Raw genomic sequence first — 17,544 nt, forward strand, 5'->3', positions numbered from 1 at the left:
TTCACCGGCACCAGCAGTGGTGCTGTCCCGGGGTCGCGGAGCTCCCGTGCGCGCTGCCCGGTCCCCGCACGGCATCGCAGTCACCGCCCGCCCCCGAGCGCTGCCGCACCCCCGGTGGCCCCGGGCAGCGGGGCGGGGCGAGGCGAGCCCCCGGCGGCGGCCGTCGCGCCGTCACGTGGCTCCGCAGCTCCGCTCCCTCCGCGCTCCGCCATGGCTGCGGCGGCTGCCGCCGGTTCGGTGCTGCTCTGCCTGCTCGGCCTGGTGCTGCCCGGCGGCAGCACGCTGCACACCAAGGGCTCCGTGCCGCTCGACACCATCACCTTCTACAAGGTACTGCGCTGGCGGGCCTGCCGGAGCGCTCGGGGGGCGGGCGTGGGGCCGCACCGGGCCGTGTGCCCCGCGGCCGGCGGCAGTCCCGGGGCCCGGGAGGAACGCGGGGGGCGCAGCGGGGCCGCGGGCACGGGGTCGCTGCCGCCGCCACGGGCCCGGGGAGCGCTCGGTGCTGGCGGAGCGGCCGCGCCGCAGCCAATGGGAGCGCGGCGGCTGCAGCACTCAGCCAATGGGAGCGCGGCGGCCGCGGCCGGCAGCCAATCGGCGCGGTCCAAGTGGAGCCGAGCCGCGCGGTCCGGCCCGGCGGTACCGGCGGTACCGGCGCGGGGAGGTGCGGCTGCAGCCGCGGCTCCTCGGCCGGGGCTGTGCTGTCTGTGCCGCTGAGGGAGGGCAGCACCGTGCAGGGGTAGAGCCGGGACCATGAGCGCGCGCTGCTTGGGTTTCACTTGTTCATCAAACAGCAACAGGCTTTTTTTTTTTTTTTCCCCCCAACCTTTTTTTTCCCCTTCACTAAATCACTTCTCAAGGAAGGAATCTTCCCAGGGCCCTGTGCGCTCCCCACCGGGCCACTGACCGCTCGGCAGGCCAGGACGGAGCCTGCAGCCACCTGTGCATGCTGATGTTGTGCAGTGCCTGAGCAGGGCTGACAGAGCGCTGTGTAGGTGGGGAGCTGTGGTGCAACCTCAGCCTGTTCGCGAGAACAAAAAGATTTTGCAAGGTCTTCTACTGCAGGGGAAAATCCCTCAAGGGGTGACAGAGTCCATTGCCAAACTAATTGGAAAAGGCATCATCTGAGCAGAGTAAGGTTGAAGTGAAAAGAAATCAATTAAATGTGAATTCTCCATTTCATGTACCAGTACAACACCTCCAGCATCTGCACTGCCTCCCTGTGCCCCCTCCTAGCCAAGAGTGCAGCTTTCATGCTGGGACACTTTAGAAGGACATTACACTTGGACTCTCTCCTCTTCATGTCCCACTGGAAAATGTTTTAGCTGATCTTCTTCCAAGATGCCAGTCAGATTTACAATAAACAAATCTTATAATCAAAGGCATTATCAGATCCCCCAAACCTACAACGTACTATCTTTATCATCTGGTGCAGGAATACAGACACCCAAAGCTCAGTCTTTCCTCCGCACGACAGTGAGTCATTTCTGAAAGGCCATAATTATATGAAATTTCCATTCTCCTCTTCATCTCCCCATTGCACAGGGAAAAAAGGATAAGCAAAAACAACTTTTGGTGACTTGTACATTGCTCAGACCTGAAATGATTGAGTTCTGTCTTGTTTTTTCCCCTTTTACTTCTTGTTTTAGGTTATTCCAAAGCATAAGTTTGTCCTTGTGAAGTTTGACACACAATATCCTTATGGTGAGAAACAAGATGAGTTTAAAAAGCTGGCGGAGAGCTCAGGCTCCAGTGAGGATCTGCTGGTGGCTGAAGTGGGAATATCAGGTGAGGAACTGAGTACATGCAAACAGTGTGGGCTGGGGAGGAGGGGGTACATTTCAGTGTGATTTCTGCAGGTTCTGAGGCAATTCTGGGGGAGGGATGGATGTGAGAGTGGAGCTCCTGCCCTGGCTGAGCCTGGCTGTGCGTGGGAGAGCTGCTTATCCATCTGGGCTGGGTAATGAGGAGTCAGCCCACGCTGCTGAACTGCTGCCACCTCCTCATCCCCAGCAATTCTTGCCTTTTTTTTCCCCTTCTTTGCTGAGAGAATCCTTTTTGTCCCACATGCAGGGAACAGACCTCACAAGAATCGTGCTTTAGCTTAGTCCTGGTCAGATAAAGAATATTTAGTGTGATTAATTCCATGCAGCAAACCCTGGGGCAGCACAGCAAGGGGTTGTTGCACTGTGGCTGCTCTAACTCGATGTGACTGTGACTGGATTTAAGAGAAAAAGAGTGAAGAATAGATCACTGTCACCTGACGTGCTCTGGCTTTGTAGGTTGAATTAAGAATTTAGGATTAATTATCAAACTGTGAAGTTTTACCCACTCTGATATTTCTAAACATATGTGGAATACTCTAAGTAGCATATTTGAAATGGGTTTGTTTTCTGTCCTCAGGAATAAATATAATTTCTGTAAGATGAGTAAACGTCTTGTAGCTTGGCCTGTTGTCAGAACCAAATCATTCGCTGCACACAGACAGGAAAAACTCTTATTTCACTGTAAAATGAGATAAAATCAATGGATAGAGGAAAGTAAGAGGAAAAAGGGTATTGATTTCCCATAAGGAGGACAGGGTTTATACAAAAGCTCCTGCCAGTGTCTTACACTCTCACAGTCACAGCAAAACACCATTAAAGTCTTTTTCTTTGGAAAAGCCACTGAATGTTTGCCTTGCACAAAAGATTTTATGAGATGTTTTTATTTCAGTATGTGGCATTTCCTTGGAACAGGCTCTCCCAAGAATGGTCGGGGCCCCAAGGCTGCCAGAGCTCAGGGAGTGCTCTCAGGCACAGCTGGACTGGGTGATCCTTGTGGGTCCCTTCCAGCTCAGGATATTTCCATGACTCTGTGATTTCCTGGCAGACAGGTTATTAGGACATGTTGAAGCTCTACCTACAAATATTTGTGTGGGAGGGAATCCTAATTTAATTTTTGATAAACTGTGTTTTTATGTGTTTTGTTGTCCCTTGACAGATTACGGTGATAAACTGAACACTGAGCTGGGAGAGAAGTACAAGCTGGACAAGGAAAAGTTCCCTGTTTTTTACTTGTTCCAGGATGGTGACTTTAAAAATCCTTTACTTTATGGTGGTGAGATCAAGGCTGGGGCTATTCAGCGCTGGCTGAAGAGTAATGGCATCTACCTGGGGATGCCAGGCTGCCTGAAGGAGTATGATGTGCTGGCCAGCAAATTTATGAGCACCACAGAGAAATCTGATCGCCAGGCCCTCCTGAAAAAGGGCCAGGAGAATTTAGGAAAAGCAAAAGAAACCGAGAAGAAGTCAGCAGAGCAATACTTGAAAATTATGAGCAAGATCTTGGAGCAGGGAGAGGAGTTTGCTGCTAACGAAGTCGTCCGAATCACAAAGCTGATCGAGAAGAACAAGATGAGTGATGGAAAGAAGGAGGAGCTCCAGAAAAGCCTCAACATCCTCACTTCTTTCCGGAAGAAGAATAGTGAAAAAGATGAGCTCTGATGTGTTGGAGAACTCTCTACAAGCTGTGAAACATTGTCAAGAGTCCTAACCAGTTCTCCTTAATGCAAGCAAACTTCCCGCTGACTTCAACAGGGCAGCAGATCTCCTTCTGGGATTCTCAGTTTAGAAGATCAAGAGGAAGACATTCCTTAAAAACACAGTATTGTAAATGTTGGCAAAATCACCTAAGAGCAAGACACAGCAAGTATTGTGTAATGCTATCCAATAACAGTGTTAAAGCAGACAACAACAACAAAAAAAAAAAAGCTCTAGATTGGCTGGAAGCTCATTCCTGGTGGTTTTTACAGCTGTTCCCTGGCTAACAAATAACAAAATTCAGTCTCTCATTCCATCTTACGTGCTGGAAAAGGTACAGATTGGGTGCTCTCTACATCCCCACCTTTCCCTGTCTGTAATATCCTTGGGTTTTGGCTTGTCAATCTACCCCTCACACTCCTTGTGTTGTCCCACTTTGGCTCCAAGTCTTGTTCTTACCTGTTGTTGACTAAGAGACTCAGAGCTTCCTTTTCCTGCCTTCTCCTTCCATGGCTTTTGTCCCTGTTTGCTTTGGGTATCAGCCAAATGCTGGAAGTTCACAGCTTGCCCCTCATTCTCTGTCCAGAGCAGCCATTTCATCAAATATTCTCCCGAAATCCTTTGTGATACCTTGACACAGTGAAGTGAGTTCTGAGCAAGGGCAGAGTCTCCTTGAGGTGCTATTACACTCAGTCTCACCAGTTTGTGCAAAAAAATCAGGTTTTCAGAGGTAAATTTGGATGAGTTTTCTTAAGCTGAAGAGGTGTTTCACCTGTCCAAGCTTCATGAACAAAATGTTTTTCTAGCCTCCAGAAACAATTGACACTCTCAAACTAAAGCCTCATCAGTGCTTGGTAGTTCTGAATATTTGAAAATGAGGTCTTGTAAGAGGAAGGAGAAGTATTTGTGTTCGTAGAAGCCTTGTCTGTGTTATTTAAAAGGAGATGCCTGGCCCAAGGATCAGGTCAGTCCTCAGAACTGTGCAGTTCACACTCTGTGGAATTCGGATGGCTCTGGAAGATGCTGAAGCCCTGGTCAGGGTGACAGAGTTGAAAAGAGAAACACCTATGAGTTTTACCTTAAAAATATGCTTTAAACAAAACTGATTCCTGTGGGAGCTTTGCTGCCTTTTGAATCTTCGGGTGGGTACAAGGAGCAGATGTTGCTGTGAGATAAAATGTATTAATAATGCTATAATAAAAAAAAATTCCACTTCAGAGCTGCTGCTTAACCACTATAGAGAAACTACAGCTGATTCCGTGATCAGAGGGGAGGCTGTGACTGCTGAGGCGAGGTGAGGGGAGCCGAGGGTGGTGCAGCACTCTCTCCCCTCATGGGCGGCCGAGGAAGGACCCCGGCAGAGTGGGCAGTCTTTGGGAGGGCTGTGTGGAGATATGTCCCGCCTGGCTCAGCCCCAGAGACCCTGAGGGAATCGTCTCCTGAGGGGAGCCGTTCTCGAAGCACTGAGGGAACTATTCCCCGGGACTCTGAAGGGAGCAGCCCCTGATAGGATCAGCACTTGAGGGGACCGTGCCCTGGATCTACGAAGGGAGCAGTCCCCGGGCTCTCTGAGGGGAGCAGCGCCCGGGACTCTGAAGGAGCCGTGCTCAGGCTTTCTGAGAGGAGCAGCGCCCGGGACTCTGAAGGAGCCGTGCTCGGACTCTCTGAGGGGAGCAGCCCCCTCAGCGCCGCCGTGCTCTCCTCGAAGCACCTTCCCGCCCCTGGGCCCTGGTGACGTCACGGATGGGCGGGGCCGAGGCTCCGCGGGGTCGCCTCAGGGCGGCTCCGTGAGGGGAGCCGGGGGCGGCGGTGACCGGAGCGAGCCCGCCCACCGGGGCTCGGCCGGTTCTGCCCCTGGAGGGATGCGAGGGACGCCGGTGCCCGGGACGCCAATCCCGCTGTTTGCCCAGGGCTCCTGTCTCCTCAGCCCCTCTCTGCCACCGGGCGCTCCCCGCCGTCGGCCCCGTCGGCGGGGGCCGGGCGCGGTGCGGCCCCGGGGCGGAGCGCGGGCGGTGTCCGCAGCCCCGGAGCGGTGCGGCGGAGGCGGCGGTACCCATGGCCCTGCCGGCGGAGGCGGACCGGCTGGATGGGGGCTGGCAGGAGGTGAGCGAGCCCCGCCGGCACCGGGACCCCTAGGGACAGCGGCTGTCGCCTCCCCGGGACCTCGCTGTGCGCGTCTCTTCTCGTCCATCCCCTCACGGTCCTCCCCCAGCCCTGCGCCCCGCTCCGTGCCCGGCGGCGCCGGCAGCGTTGCACGATCCTCCCCCGGTCCGTGCTGCTTATTCTTCTTTGGGACCCCGCTGTCCCCAGTCCGCGGTCCGTGCTGCCCGCTCTTCTCCGGGACCCGCCTGTCCCCCTTCCCAGGTCCGCGCTGCCCGCTCCTATCCCGATCCCCGGTCCTTGGCCTTCCTCCCCGGGCTCCAGGTCCCCGGTCCGTGCTGCCCGCTCCTCCCGGGACCCCGCGGTCCCTGGTTGCTTCTGCCGCCCCTGGGGCCGTGTCACCTGAGCTCCCTCCCGTCCTTCTCCCCAGGTCTACTCTGCGCTCCAGTGGATCCAGTTCACCATGGCCATGCTCAGGTACGGCACGCTGCCCATAGAGTTACTGTCGCGAAGATGATTTTACCCAGAAAAGCAGAAAAAGAGAACTCGCGTCTCCCAGCGAGGCAGACGCGCTCGTGTTCCAACCTGTGCTTTGTTTTCTCAGCGTTGTAGGTTCCAGCTCAATTATTGCCTACGCTGTCTTCCAAAACGCGGTGCGGTCCCCCGAGGTAAGGTCTGAGCTTCCTTCTTCCTCCCTAAGCTGTGATGTCAGTCCCTGCAGGTGGGTCACACCTGTAGCACAGACTCTCTCCTAGGAGCAGCTGCAGGTCTCAGGGTTATTGTGGTTAAACCTTGTTTAATAGCTGGGAGGCAAAAGACTTGCAAAGAATTGGGCTCTTTGTCTTGGTAGGAGGTGAAAGGACTGACCTTGAACCTGTGCTTCTGCAGGGAGAAGCAGGTTCCTTAGTCCCGTGCTGTCTGCTGCTCCAGGAAAGTCCTCCAGTCATTCCTGGGAGCAGGGATTTTTTAGTGTGCCCTCCTCAGAGGGACCAAACTCCTGGGGGGCTGAGGAGTTGTGCACAAAGCTGCTGAAGTGCAAATTGGAGTTGCCCCTGCAGAAATGCTTTCATAAGTGTTGGATTTTGGCTGTCTCTGAGGAGTTTCTCTGGTCAGGTGTGCTACTAAAACTGACCCCACAGCCTCCCTCCCATCCTGCCAGGTTTGGGTGTCCACACACAGTCCTTCTGTGTGTGCAGGACTTCCTGGGAGCAGTGAGCCAAGCTGATCCCTGTGAAGTTGGGATTTGCTGTCCAGGGTTTGCAGGCTCAGCCTGGCATGTGGAACACACAGAAAGTCAGTGGAGCTGGCAGCAGCTGTATTTGTCCTTCCTTCATCTTCATGTTCTTTGTACATCATGATTTGATCAGCCCAGAGAATGGGACTTCCAGAGAATTCATGGAGCTATCCCTGGAGAAGTAAGGAATGGAGGCAACTGGCACATTGTTGGATGACACGGTGGGAAGGAGAATATGAGTCCATGTTTGTAGGGCAAAGCTGTCCCACTTACAGCAGGGAGGACCTTGCTCCCAGCCATCCTCCTGGAAATGCTCTGCCCAGCACATCCAGAATAAACTGTGGAGCTCTCCATGCATTCCCAGGGAAGAATGAAGGCTGGGACTTCACCTTAGTGCTGGGATGGAAAACCTGCTTGAGCTTCTGTTGCTCAAGGTACACATCAAAGCCTCCTTCTACCACATCTGCACCTGGAAGGCTCCAGATGTGATTCCTTCTGGGGTCCTCTCTCTGGAATGGTGTGAAGCAGGGGTTGGCTGTGTGACTCAGCAGCCTCATCGTGTTGGCTTCCATGGCCTGGTTGCTCAGGAGCCCTTCTGCTCTCAGTCATGTGATGGGGCTGTGGCTTGGGAGCTGCTCATGAGCCACTCATGGCTCCAAGTCAACAATGGGCCCTTCCTGCTCCAGAGGGTCCAGATGTTTCTGCTCAGATTATTTCTGCAAATCCAGATAGGAGGGCTGGATGCCAGCTGGAGGGACTGGTCTGCATCAGCCTTCCAGGCTCCTCTGCTGCCAGGGGAGATCTGCTGCTGCGTTTCAAAAGTGACAAAATCTCCATTAACTTCCCCATAGTCTTGTCCTCATGTCTTGGGTCTGAAGTGGAAGTTTGTAAACAAAAGGGCTGGAAGAGATCCATATCAAGGCTAGCCACAAACAGATTATTCCCTGAGTCATGAGGACCCACAGCAAAACATTTAAAAATAAACAGCTCTGGAGGCTGGGAGGAAAGGATCTTAGAAACACTTCCCTTCCTGCCCCCAACCTCAGAAATCAAATATTGCATTCTTGAAGCTTGCTTTCTGTCTCTATGGGGTCAATAAAACCCTTCAGCCTGAGGTAAATCATTCAGAAGAGATGATGGCAAGCAAGGAAGAACTCTCAGCTCAACACATTTGAGGAAGAAGTCTCAAACTCACAGGTTTGAGGAAGAAACCTCAGCTCAGCAGGTTTGAGGAAGAACCTTCAGCTCAGCATGTGCCTGGGCCATGGCCACAGAGCCAAATCCCTGTGTGTGCTGCAGCTGGAGCTGCCAGGATGTAAATCATTACATCTTTGCAGTCCCTTCCTCTATTTTATAAATACCAGTGGTTATTTTCTTTCCCCTTTTTCAAACCAGAGCCCCACATGCCCCTATGTCACCTACTTCTTTATCCAGGTCTCTGCCAAAACAGCTCCTGGACCCACCAGCAGTGCCTTGCTCCAAGGGCACTTGTGCTGGAGAAAGAGGTCACCTGCTTGATTGCAAAAGTGCCTTCTTTGCTTATTTTAGATCTGTTTGGTTTAACCTGCCTTGATCACAAACTGGACAGTGCCCCCAGCCTGTCGTGCCAGGGCTTCATTTCTGCACCAGTGAGGAAAAGCCTAGTTAAAAAAAGGCATTTATAGATGAAATAAAATTAAAATAAACTCCAGATTTTTATGCCTTGTGCTCCTTCATGCCCTAAGGACAAATCAGATCAGATCTACCTTAACTCTTACCATTCCTCCTAAGCTCTCTCTCACTGCACATGGGAGCAAGTATAACACAACATGATGGGTGGCATACATTTACTTCCAGGACAATATGGAGGCAAATCTCACCAAAAACTGAGCTCCATGAAAAGAAATACAAAATCAAAGCCTGCTGAAGCATTTCCATGCTGTGTTTGGCATTATAGTTTTCTGTAGGGAAAGAAAAACACCACAATTTTCTCTCCTGGATGCTGAAAATGAGATACCAAAGGCTTTAATTGAGAATGCAGGTAATTAGGCTGCTTTTCCAGAGTCTCTGCTCTCCCACTAACAAAGAAAATGTTGGCCAGAATTTTTGCACAAATGTTTTCCTGCAGTGTTTACAGTCCTGGCCAGTGTGTGCAAACTGGAAATGGGCTGGAAACTGTTGTTAAAGGAGACATGATTCCTTTCCAGCGAGATGCAGCAATAATGGCTCTCACTGGAAATTATTCTAGCTTGTAAAATAAACCCAACCTTAGTCATCAGCTGAAATGATACAGAACACATAGAAAAATGTTTGTTTCAAGTCATTCCAGACCTGAGGAAGGGTTTGTGTTTACTGGAAGTTTGATTTCTATGTGAGTTTATTTAAAACATGATGTCCCCTCCCTGCCAACCTGTCCCGTTCTGTAAAATTGTAACAAGGTGGATATTTGGGATATTTTCTGTAAGTTTTGATGCTGCTCTTGGGTCCTGTGGCAGAAGTGGTGGTTGGAGTAGGGAATGTGCATTGGAACAGCTCCTGAGAGCACAAATCCATGTGGAATTTCCCTGCAAGGAGAGTTGTCTCACCAGAAGAGCTGGGAGGTGACAGTGTTCAGATAACACCAGATAACCTGGTCCTGATGTCTGAGCACAATTAATCTTTCTGCTGTAATTGGTGTAGGAGTTTTAAAGGACTGACAACAAGGATGATATTCAGGAGTAGAGCCTGAAAAGTTTTCATCTGGTAACTTTTCTTTGAACTTGCTTGGCTTTTAAAGTAGAGGAGACTTTTTTACTGAAGCTCTCAGGGTTTGCTGCAGATGAATTGACTGCTCTCAGAAACGCTGTCACAGTGCTTCCCTGAGGGTAAAATCATCCCTCCACAAAGTGCCACTTATGTCCCACTTCCCCTCAATTAAGGCTTTCAAAAGAACTTTGCAGTGGGGTTTTTCTACTGAAAAACTTTTCTCACCTGCAGAAAAACCTTTGGAAGGCTGTACTAAATATCTTTATGTCTGATAAGGGGGTGAAACTGCAGCTGAGGGGGTGGGAGGGCTGTGACTCCATTTACACCTGAGCCTTTTCCCTTTTCCAGGTGCGTCCACTTTTCTACCTGAGCCTCTCAGATCTGCTCCTGGGCATGTGCTGGCTGGCTGGGGCCCTGCTTTACAGCTCACCCACCTCCCAGCAAGACCTCATCTGCTACAACCTGCAAGCCACGGGACAGGTGAGTGGCCTTGGCACCTCATTCTGTAATTAATCTTGTGATTTGTCATAATTAACCTTGCTGGTGATCAGAGCGTGGCCGTGGGAGCTGTTTCTAGACAGCCTTTAGCAGATCTCTTGGCTTTGTGTGGAAAAGGGAGATAATGGTACTGGGGGTTAGGATCCTCTGGTGTGTGAGAGGAAGAGAAGGTGGGATTTTTGTGGTTGCTTGTGTGAAATGAGCAGATGGGACTTGATCTCTTTCCCATTGGATCCATGCCCATGGATCTCTGCTCTCACATGGCAGTTTTTTTATTTCTCTTCGTGCTTCCTTCAGCCTGGGCAGGAACAGACACATTCTGTGAGTTGCTTGAGCTCAGACTTAAATTATTCACATAAACATCCCAGTTCTTGCTCTTCCCAAGGATCCTCCATCAGCACAAGCTCAGCCTGTGTCCCACTGACTCCGCTGATTCCTGTGCTGGGGACCAGTTGGAGTAGGATGGGTGAGCACTGTTCTCCTGACAGTTTGCTGTTGCCAGTTCCCATTTCAACACCAGGCTTTGGAAATCTCAGCTCTCAAAAATCTCTGCAGGGTCCAGCTGAGTATGGGGGTTCACAAATGATGATCTCTGGAATTAATTTTTTCCTTTTAAAGGATATGGCTGGGAAGAGCAAGGGGCTTTTTGGAAGCCTTGATATGTGGGCTCGGGCAGCTCCCTGAGAGTGTGGTGACACCCACAACTGAGAACTGAATGTCCTTATGGAACAGCAGCATCCAAAGCTGGAAAGGATCTTCATGTGCTTCAGAGAGGGCAGGGAAGTAGCTGCAGGTGCAGGATTGAATTGTTCCTGCTGCTGTGTGTCTGGGGATGGGCTCCTGCAGCCCAGGGTTGTTTCAGCAGCTGTTTTTGGGGGTACAGATGTGTTGCTGAGGGTTTCCACTCCAGGCTCATCTCTGGTCTCTCCAGCTCTACTGGCTCCACAGTATGTTCCTGTTGAGAGAAACAGTGAGGCCACTTGGGAATGATGCAGAATGACATCAAAGATGGTGATGGTAAATGGGAAAATGAGGAGAGCTTGGGAGAGGCTTTCAGAGCTGGAAGGTGGAAGAAGAAAAGCAGGACTGAGGATGTCCCTGAGCTGTTTCCCTTGCCTGGGGGACAGTTCTTTAGCTGATGTGATTTTTTTATGGCCTGGAGGCAATTATGCCCATAATTTCTCAGCTCCCTTGCACTTCTGGCTCTTCTCCGCCCTCGCTTTTCCAGCCTGTGGCTGTGCTTCTCAGGGACACCAGCACAGGATGGGACAAGGTGGGGGCTTTGTGTTCATGCTGGGTGGGCAGAGCTGACCTTGGGCCAGGACAGGGCTTGTGGTGGGGTGTGCACAGTCACACCCTGACCTCAGCCAATGTCCCCTGGCTCCTCTCCTGTGTGCCACCACCAGTCCCCACAGCACAGGGACTGCCTGGCTGGCAGAGCTGGATTGTGCCTGGCAAGAGCTGTCGCTGCTGTTTGCTCTGGGAGAAATTAAAACAAACTGAGCCCTTGCCATAGCAACCTTTTCCCCCAGGGCACGTGACAGTGCAGGACCTCCTCACCCAACACCCTGCAGTGCCCTTGAGAGGTGGGAACACCTTGTGCATAAGAAGGAGCCAGTAACAGGTTGAACCAGCAGATTCTGCAGAGCAGGAGGGATCTGGAAGCTGATGGTATGAGTAAATAAATGTCTCACTGTGTTGCTGGGTGTCTGACAAACACCTGGGGCCTCTCTGCACACCAGCACCCAGAAGGTGTCAGATGAGCCGAGGTGAGGACGGGCAGGAACAGCCCAGCAGTGGAGTTTGCTGCCCTTGGAGAGGCCCACACTGGAGTCCTTGTGATGTCTCAAGGCACTGCCTTAGGAGCAGGGCAATATTTTGCTTTATTCAGGCTGTTCACCATTATTTGCCGTCACAGGCTGATGTTGTAGTGGATGGAGCTGCCCAGTGTCCAAATTGTGTCATAAAGGAGGAGATGGCTTTGTTTCTTGCATTTTCCCTCTTTCAGTCCCAGAACTTTGATTGACATGAATGTAAATAGTGCTCCCTTTGCTGTCCCTCATTCTCCCTTCCTCCTGCATTGCAATAATAAAGTCCAGAACAGATATTGTGGTTTTAATTGCACAACTCCCCCACGTTCTTCCAGTTCAGTTCCAGTGGCCTAATAATGTCCTGGCAGGCTCTGCTCATGCTGGGCAGCACAATGGGAGCCACACAAGTGGGATAATGAGGGATTCTTGTGTCTCTGCTTTATCTCCTCATGGGCAGTGCTGCAGGACTGTCCCCAGCCCCAAAGGTGGGGCTCAGGAGAGCAGATGTCCCTTCCCTTCCTGCTGGCACCTTCACAAGTGGCATTTGGGTCTCTGTTCCAGAAGGCAGCACTGACATTTCATGAGCCTCTCCCAGGCGTCCTGAAGTGCAAGAGAATGATCCTTGTGGGCTGTTTTGGCCTTCTCTGGAAGTAGTTGGAAAAGGGTAACAACCCCTCATTAAAACTCATTTAATGAGCTGGAAAGTCACTGCAATGTTCCTGTGGCAGCCTTTGGACTCAGCCTCTTGAGCCAGCCAAGAGCATTCACAACCTCAGTGAAGGAGGCCAAGTTTGTTTAGTGACCACTTTCCCAGCCGTGGATGATACCAGGGTGGCAAACCTGTGCTGCTTATCTTTTTGGCAAAGGATAGCAAAGCCACAGGAAAAAAAAAAAATCCCTTGTCCAGCCCTTCCTCTTTGCCAGTGTAGTTTGTGTTTCCTGTGACAAACACAGCACATGCATGTACATGGTCTGATTAGGCAGCCTGGAGTAAGCATGAATTTGGAAACAAATTTGATCAAGATTTGAGGGGGTTTATAGGAAGTTTTAGATAATTAGACTCATCTCAAGCTGGAATCAAACTCTCAGTGTGCTCTATCTTTTCTCCTTTTTCCCATGGAGGAAGAAAAGGGGTTTTGGGATGTTAACTCAGGCTGAGGGCAGAGAATATCTGCCCTCATATTCCTCTTGAAATATCCAATTGTTTTCTGCTTCCGTGAATTCTCTGTGTAGTGAGCTCATTATGCAAGAAGGAAATCTAAATGTCACATCTGTGCTGTGTTTCCTAATGGGCATAGCATTGAGAAGGTCCAAGTTCCTCTGAAACCCTCATTGCCAGGCTCTGAGCCAAAAAAATGAGCCAGATCACAAAGTTTTTTATTTCTAAGATAGTCCTGCTGTCATTAGTTCTCCTGTCTGTGGCCAAAGTGAAGCTGCTTTTGTGTGGTTTAAGGTGGGAATCTCCAACCTGGCTCTTCCCAGCTGGATGTGAGCACAGTCTCTGTGCTCAGACCCTCACCTTTGATGTGTGTTCATCATCCTGCCTGTGTTCCATGGGATTTGGGAGGAGCTAAACATGCTCCAGGAATTGTTATTCCAGGACTGAAATGCTGGGTTTATTTCTCAGATTTTCTATGTGGCCTCTTTTCTCTACACTGTCAACTACACCTGGCACCTGTACATGGACCTCAAGGTGAAATACAACCAGAACCTCTTCAGGGTGCCCCCCCAGGTGAGTGGCACTGATGTGGGACTGGTGTAAAGGCTGGGAACCCAGGGACAAGGACACAACACTCAGGAAAAACCTCCCTGCATTGCAGGCTGAGCAAATACTTCACACACCCCGTGACCAAAATCTCTCCTTGCAGTTAATTCCTCCCTCACACCCAAACAGGGAGGGCAGGGAGGCACCACCACTGCCATGACCAGGCTGGGGAATACCCCAGATATTCCTGGAAGATGGCACATTCTTTATGCAGCTCTTCCCAACAAACCCATCAGCTGTAGGGCAGCCCCACTGCCCTACACAGCTTCCCCAGACATTTGCTGTGCACAGCAAACTTTGTATCCCACATATTCCATCTGGAAGTTCAGGTGCAGCAGGCTGGGCAGATCCCCCTTAGCTGCTGAAATGACCCCTGGAAGCTTCTTCCTGTGAACCAGGGACTGAGCAGAAATAATTTTAATTAAGATTTTTGGATTTTGCAGGTTGTAGATTATGCAAGTTGTGTCGGTCGAATAGCAACGATCTTGTCAAGGTAAGAGTTAATTCTCCCTGGCACAGGGTGTGGATTTGGTGAGAGTTAACTCTCCCTGGCACAGGCTGTGGATTTGGTGAGAGTTAATTCTCCCTAGTGGGAGAGTGTGGATTTGGCATACTGCAGTGTGCTGATCCCTGCTTCCTACTTGTTTTGAAGCAAGTTTTACTAAAAAAGATGTAAAGCTCATCATTAACAGCAGAGTGACCTCATGAATGCAGAGTAAGAGGGTTTTTTTTAACCAAGTTAATGATAACTTTATTAACTGGATGTGGTTTTCCAGAAGGTTTCCCTTTACCAATGATTAGCCTTCACCCCAACACTAGTAAAGCTGATAAAATACTTTTCCAGAGCAGTGCCAATAAAAACAACTTTAAAGACCTCTGTAGTGATGGGAGAAAACCCCAGCAGTGCCCACGTGGAGCAGTGCCATAACCCACGACTGTGCTGACTTTCTCCTCCCAGCCTGATCCCTTTCCTCCTCATGGTGCCGGTGTTTTGCCTGGGTAACAGCAGTAATTGCTACCAGAACTTCAGCCAGAAGCACGGGTGAGCTTCCTCCCTTGCTGTGGCACAGCCCCAGGGCTGCTCTGCTGGGGGTGGGCAGGAGCTCAGGCTGTCCCCTGTGTCCCCAGGTGTCTCCTGATGCACACGGAGGTGGCCGAGCCCCCCAGCCAGCCGCAGGGCCTGAGTGGCTCCGTTTGCCGCGCGATGCATTTCTACGGCATCGGCATCTTCCTCGTCTCCTTCCTCATCAGCTTCGTGGCCATCCTGGTAAGGCTGCTCCTTGTGGAGCCCTTGGATGGCTCCAGAGGCTGGGCAATCGTGGAATCATGGAATGGTTTGGGTGGGAAGGCATCTTTGAGCTCATCCAGTGTCGTTCTCTGCCATGGGCAGGGACACCTTCCACTGTCCCAGGTTGCTCCAAGCCCTGTCCAGCCTGGCCTTGGACACTTCCAGGGATGGGGCAGCCACAGCTTCTCTGGGAAGGATTTCCTCCCAATATCCCATCTAAACCTGCTCTCAGCTTTCAATCCTTTCCCCCCTGTCTGCTCACTCCGTGCCCGTGGTAAATAGGACAGGGGAATAACTGTATGGTGCTGCTTCCCTTTTGGAAGGGGTGGCAGGGGAGGGAAAATATCACTGTGCCACCAGATAAATCCATCTGGAGTCCTGTGTTCCGTCAACCCATCCCAGAAATATTTAGCAGGAATTCAAAGGCTTGGAGCTTGGCAGAAGAGATCACCTCCTGCATGGGTCAACAAGAGGTGATTAATGGCTGGACTCCATGATCTTGGAGCTTTTTTCCAGCCTGAACAATAATGCTAAAATCAATTCAGAGTCTTCAGTTTAGAAAAGGGCACATGCAGAGCAACACCTCCCACAGGATTTCAGTGCTGTGTGAAAAGGTTGGATTCACTGGGATCCATCCTGGATGAACCCAGCAGATCACAGCCTGTACAATAACATCTGCCTGCTCTTTTCCAGGTTATCCTGAGTCGGGCCCGAGGCCTGTACAAGAGATTTGTGAACTCCACAGGGTTCCTGGGGGATCAGCAGTGGGCCATGATTAAGATGGTGGAACAACGGGTGGTTTTTTACCCCATTGCCTTCTTCTGCTGCTGGGCCCCAGGTGAGCAGAGAGTTCCTCCCACATCATCCCCCTGTGGAACCCCAGAGAGGTGGGGTTAACTTCACCTTCTCATCCATCCCTTTCCACAGCTGTCCTCCTTGGAATGCTGAAATTGACTGCTTCAACAACCAGCAAAATCTACATGGCTCTGCTGATCCTGCAGGTAAATGTCTGCCCCTGCAGCCTCCTGCCTTCTCACTTCCTGCCCTGCATCCCTGCTGGATGCAGCTGGACAAGGATCTCTGCTGTGTGAGCCCAAGTCTGATTTGTGCTTTTGTTTGACAGAGATCTTGGTTTGGTGTTTATGTTTTTGACAGGCATGAAAAGGTCTCAGTACCCAAAATCCCAACAGTTTAGTGGTGAACAGGGTGCTGGGTAGATGTTTGGACTTGGTGACCCCAAAGGTCTTTTCCAATCTCAGTGATTCTGTGGTCATGGAAATTGTGGCAAATAGGACTAGAAAGGATCCCCAGAAATTGGTTTTGTTTTCCCTATGTCCCTAAGTCTCCAGATGTGATTCCTTAATAACACTTGTCCAGCTCCTTCTTGTGTCTCATGCAGAAGTTAGACATTTTATTAAATTGTATCTATATAATTATAGATATATACTATAGTTATAGTTATCTATATAAGTTATTATATTTATTTAATATATAAACATACATAAAATATATTCTCTATTTGTATAGCATTTATATTTAATTAGACATTCATTGAACATTTATTAAAATAACAGCACAATTTCTCTATCAGAGGGAAGATAAAATCCTGCTGGGAGGGGGAGGTTTTCCAGGGATCTCAGAGCATGGAGCAGTGCTGGGATCCCTGATTCCCCTGTGCTCTCTCCCAGGCTCTCACCGCAGCTTCCCAGGGGCTCCTGAACTGCCTGGTGTACGGCTGGACCCAGCACGTGTTCCTGTCCCTGAAGCGCGGCTCCCGCCGGGACGTGGACACGCAGACCCCGCTCCTGCGCTCCCAGAAGAAATTCTACTCCAGCACGGCCCCCGCCGGCCCGCCCGACACCGCGGGCTCCTCCTCCACCCTGCTCTGATGGAGAGGCGGAGTCCTTCCAACTCCTTGTTCCAATCCTCGTTCTCCAGAGCCGGGAGGGAACTGTCCCCGCGGGGCTGGCAGAGCCAGGCGCTCAGTGGACATAGTTATTTATTTAATGGATTCTTGCAGCGTGGTAAATCTTTAGTCCAGACTTTCTCCTCCTGGAAATATCCCTAGAAGTGCAGCAAACCCCATGTAAAGGCTCAAAGACCTGGTCCAGCTCCATGGAGGTTGAGCAGAGGATGTTTTACTTTGTTTTGTTTCTCCAAGTCATTGCCTTTACAAATTAACAAAAAGCAAAATGAGCATTTTTCAATCTCTGCCTTTTAATTCACTCTAACCATGAGAATTTGCACCACCCTAAGAACCAATTGCAGGGAGTGAAGAATTGCAAAGGACAAAACCTGCCTGGAATTTCTGCACATTTCCATTCCTTCTTCCTGCCAACTCCTGCCCAGCCACAATACTCCCAAAAATCAGCTGCTTCGACCCTGTGGAGCATCTCTCATGAACCAGGTGAGCAGGACTTTGTCTGAATCTCTCGTTGCATTTCCAGACATTGACATGAATTATTTACTGAGGTTCCACCATTCTATAGGAAATAAACCAGGTCTTAAGCTGTGTTGAAAACAACTCTTTACCTTTACACTCTTTATTTTCCAACAGCTTCACTTTTTGGGTCCAACCCAAATTTTTCTCATAGCAGGTTAGACAA

The 17,544-nt window shown here is 50.6% G+C and overlaps 2 protein-coding genes across 2 annotated transcripts; both read left to right on the forward strand.

The window, feature by feature from the left end:
* The first annotated feature begins 157 nt into the window (after window positions 1-157).
* Window positions 158-4,735, forward strand: ERP29 (endoplasmic reticulum protein 29). The gene is made up of 3 exons (XM_059863439.1): window positions 158-330; window positions 1,647-1,785; window positions 2,980-4,735. The coding sequence occupies exons 1-3, from the start codon at window positions 211-213 to the stop codon at window positions 3,480-3,482; spliced, it is 762 nt and encodes a 253-aa protein (XP_059719422.1). The 5' UTR covers window positions 158-210; the 3' UTR covers window positions 3,483-4,735.
* A 545-nt stretch (window positions 4,736-5,280) lies between these two features.
* Window positions 5,281-17,462, forward strand: TMEM116 (transmembrane protein 116). The gene is given in 12 exon segments (XM_059863438.1): window positions 5,281-5,559; window positions 5,561-5,621; window positions 6,049-6,095; window positions 6,223-6,286; window positions 9,925-10,056; window positions 13,513-13,617; window positions 14,094-14,143; window positions 14,609-14,692; window positions 14,779-14,917; window positions 15,632-15,776; window positions 15,866-15,939; window positions 16,627-17,462. Coding segments are annotated over 12 exon segments (1,281 nt in total). The 5' UTR covers window positions 5,281-5,380; the 3' UTR covers window positions 16,828-17,462.
* Window positions 17,463-17,544: the final 82 nt, after the last annotated feature.

Source organism: Haemorhous mexicanus, chromosome 19 (assembly GCF_027477595.1).
Source record: "Haemorhous mexicanus isolate bHaeMex1 chromosome 19, bHaeMex1.pri, whole genome shotgun sequence".
Classification (NCBI taxonomy): Eukaryota; Metazoa; Chordata; class Aves; order Passeriformes; family Fringillidae; genus Haemorhous; species Haemorhous mexicanus.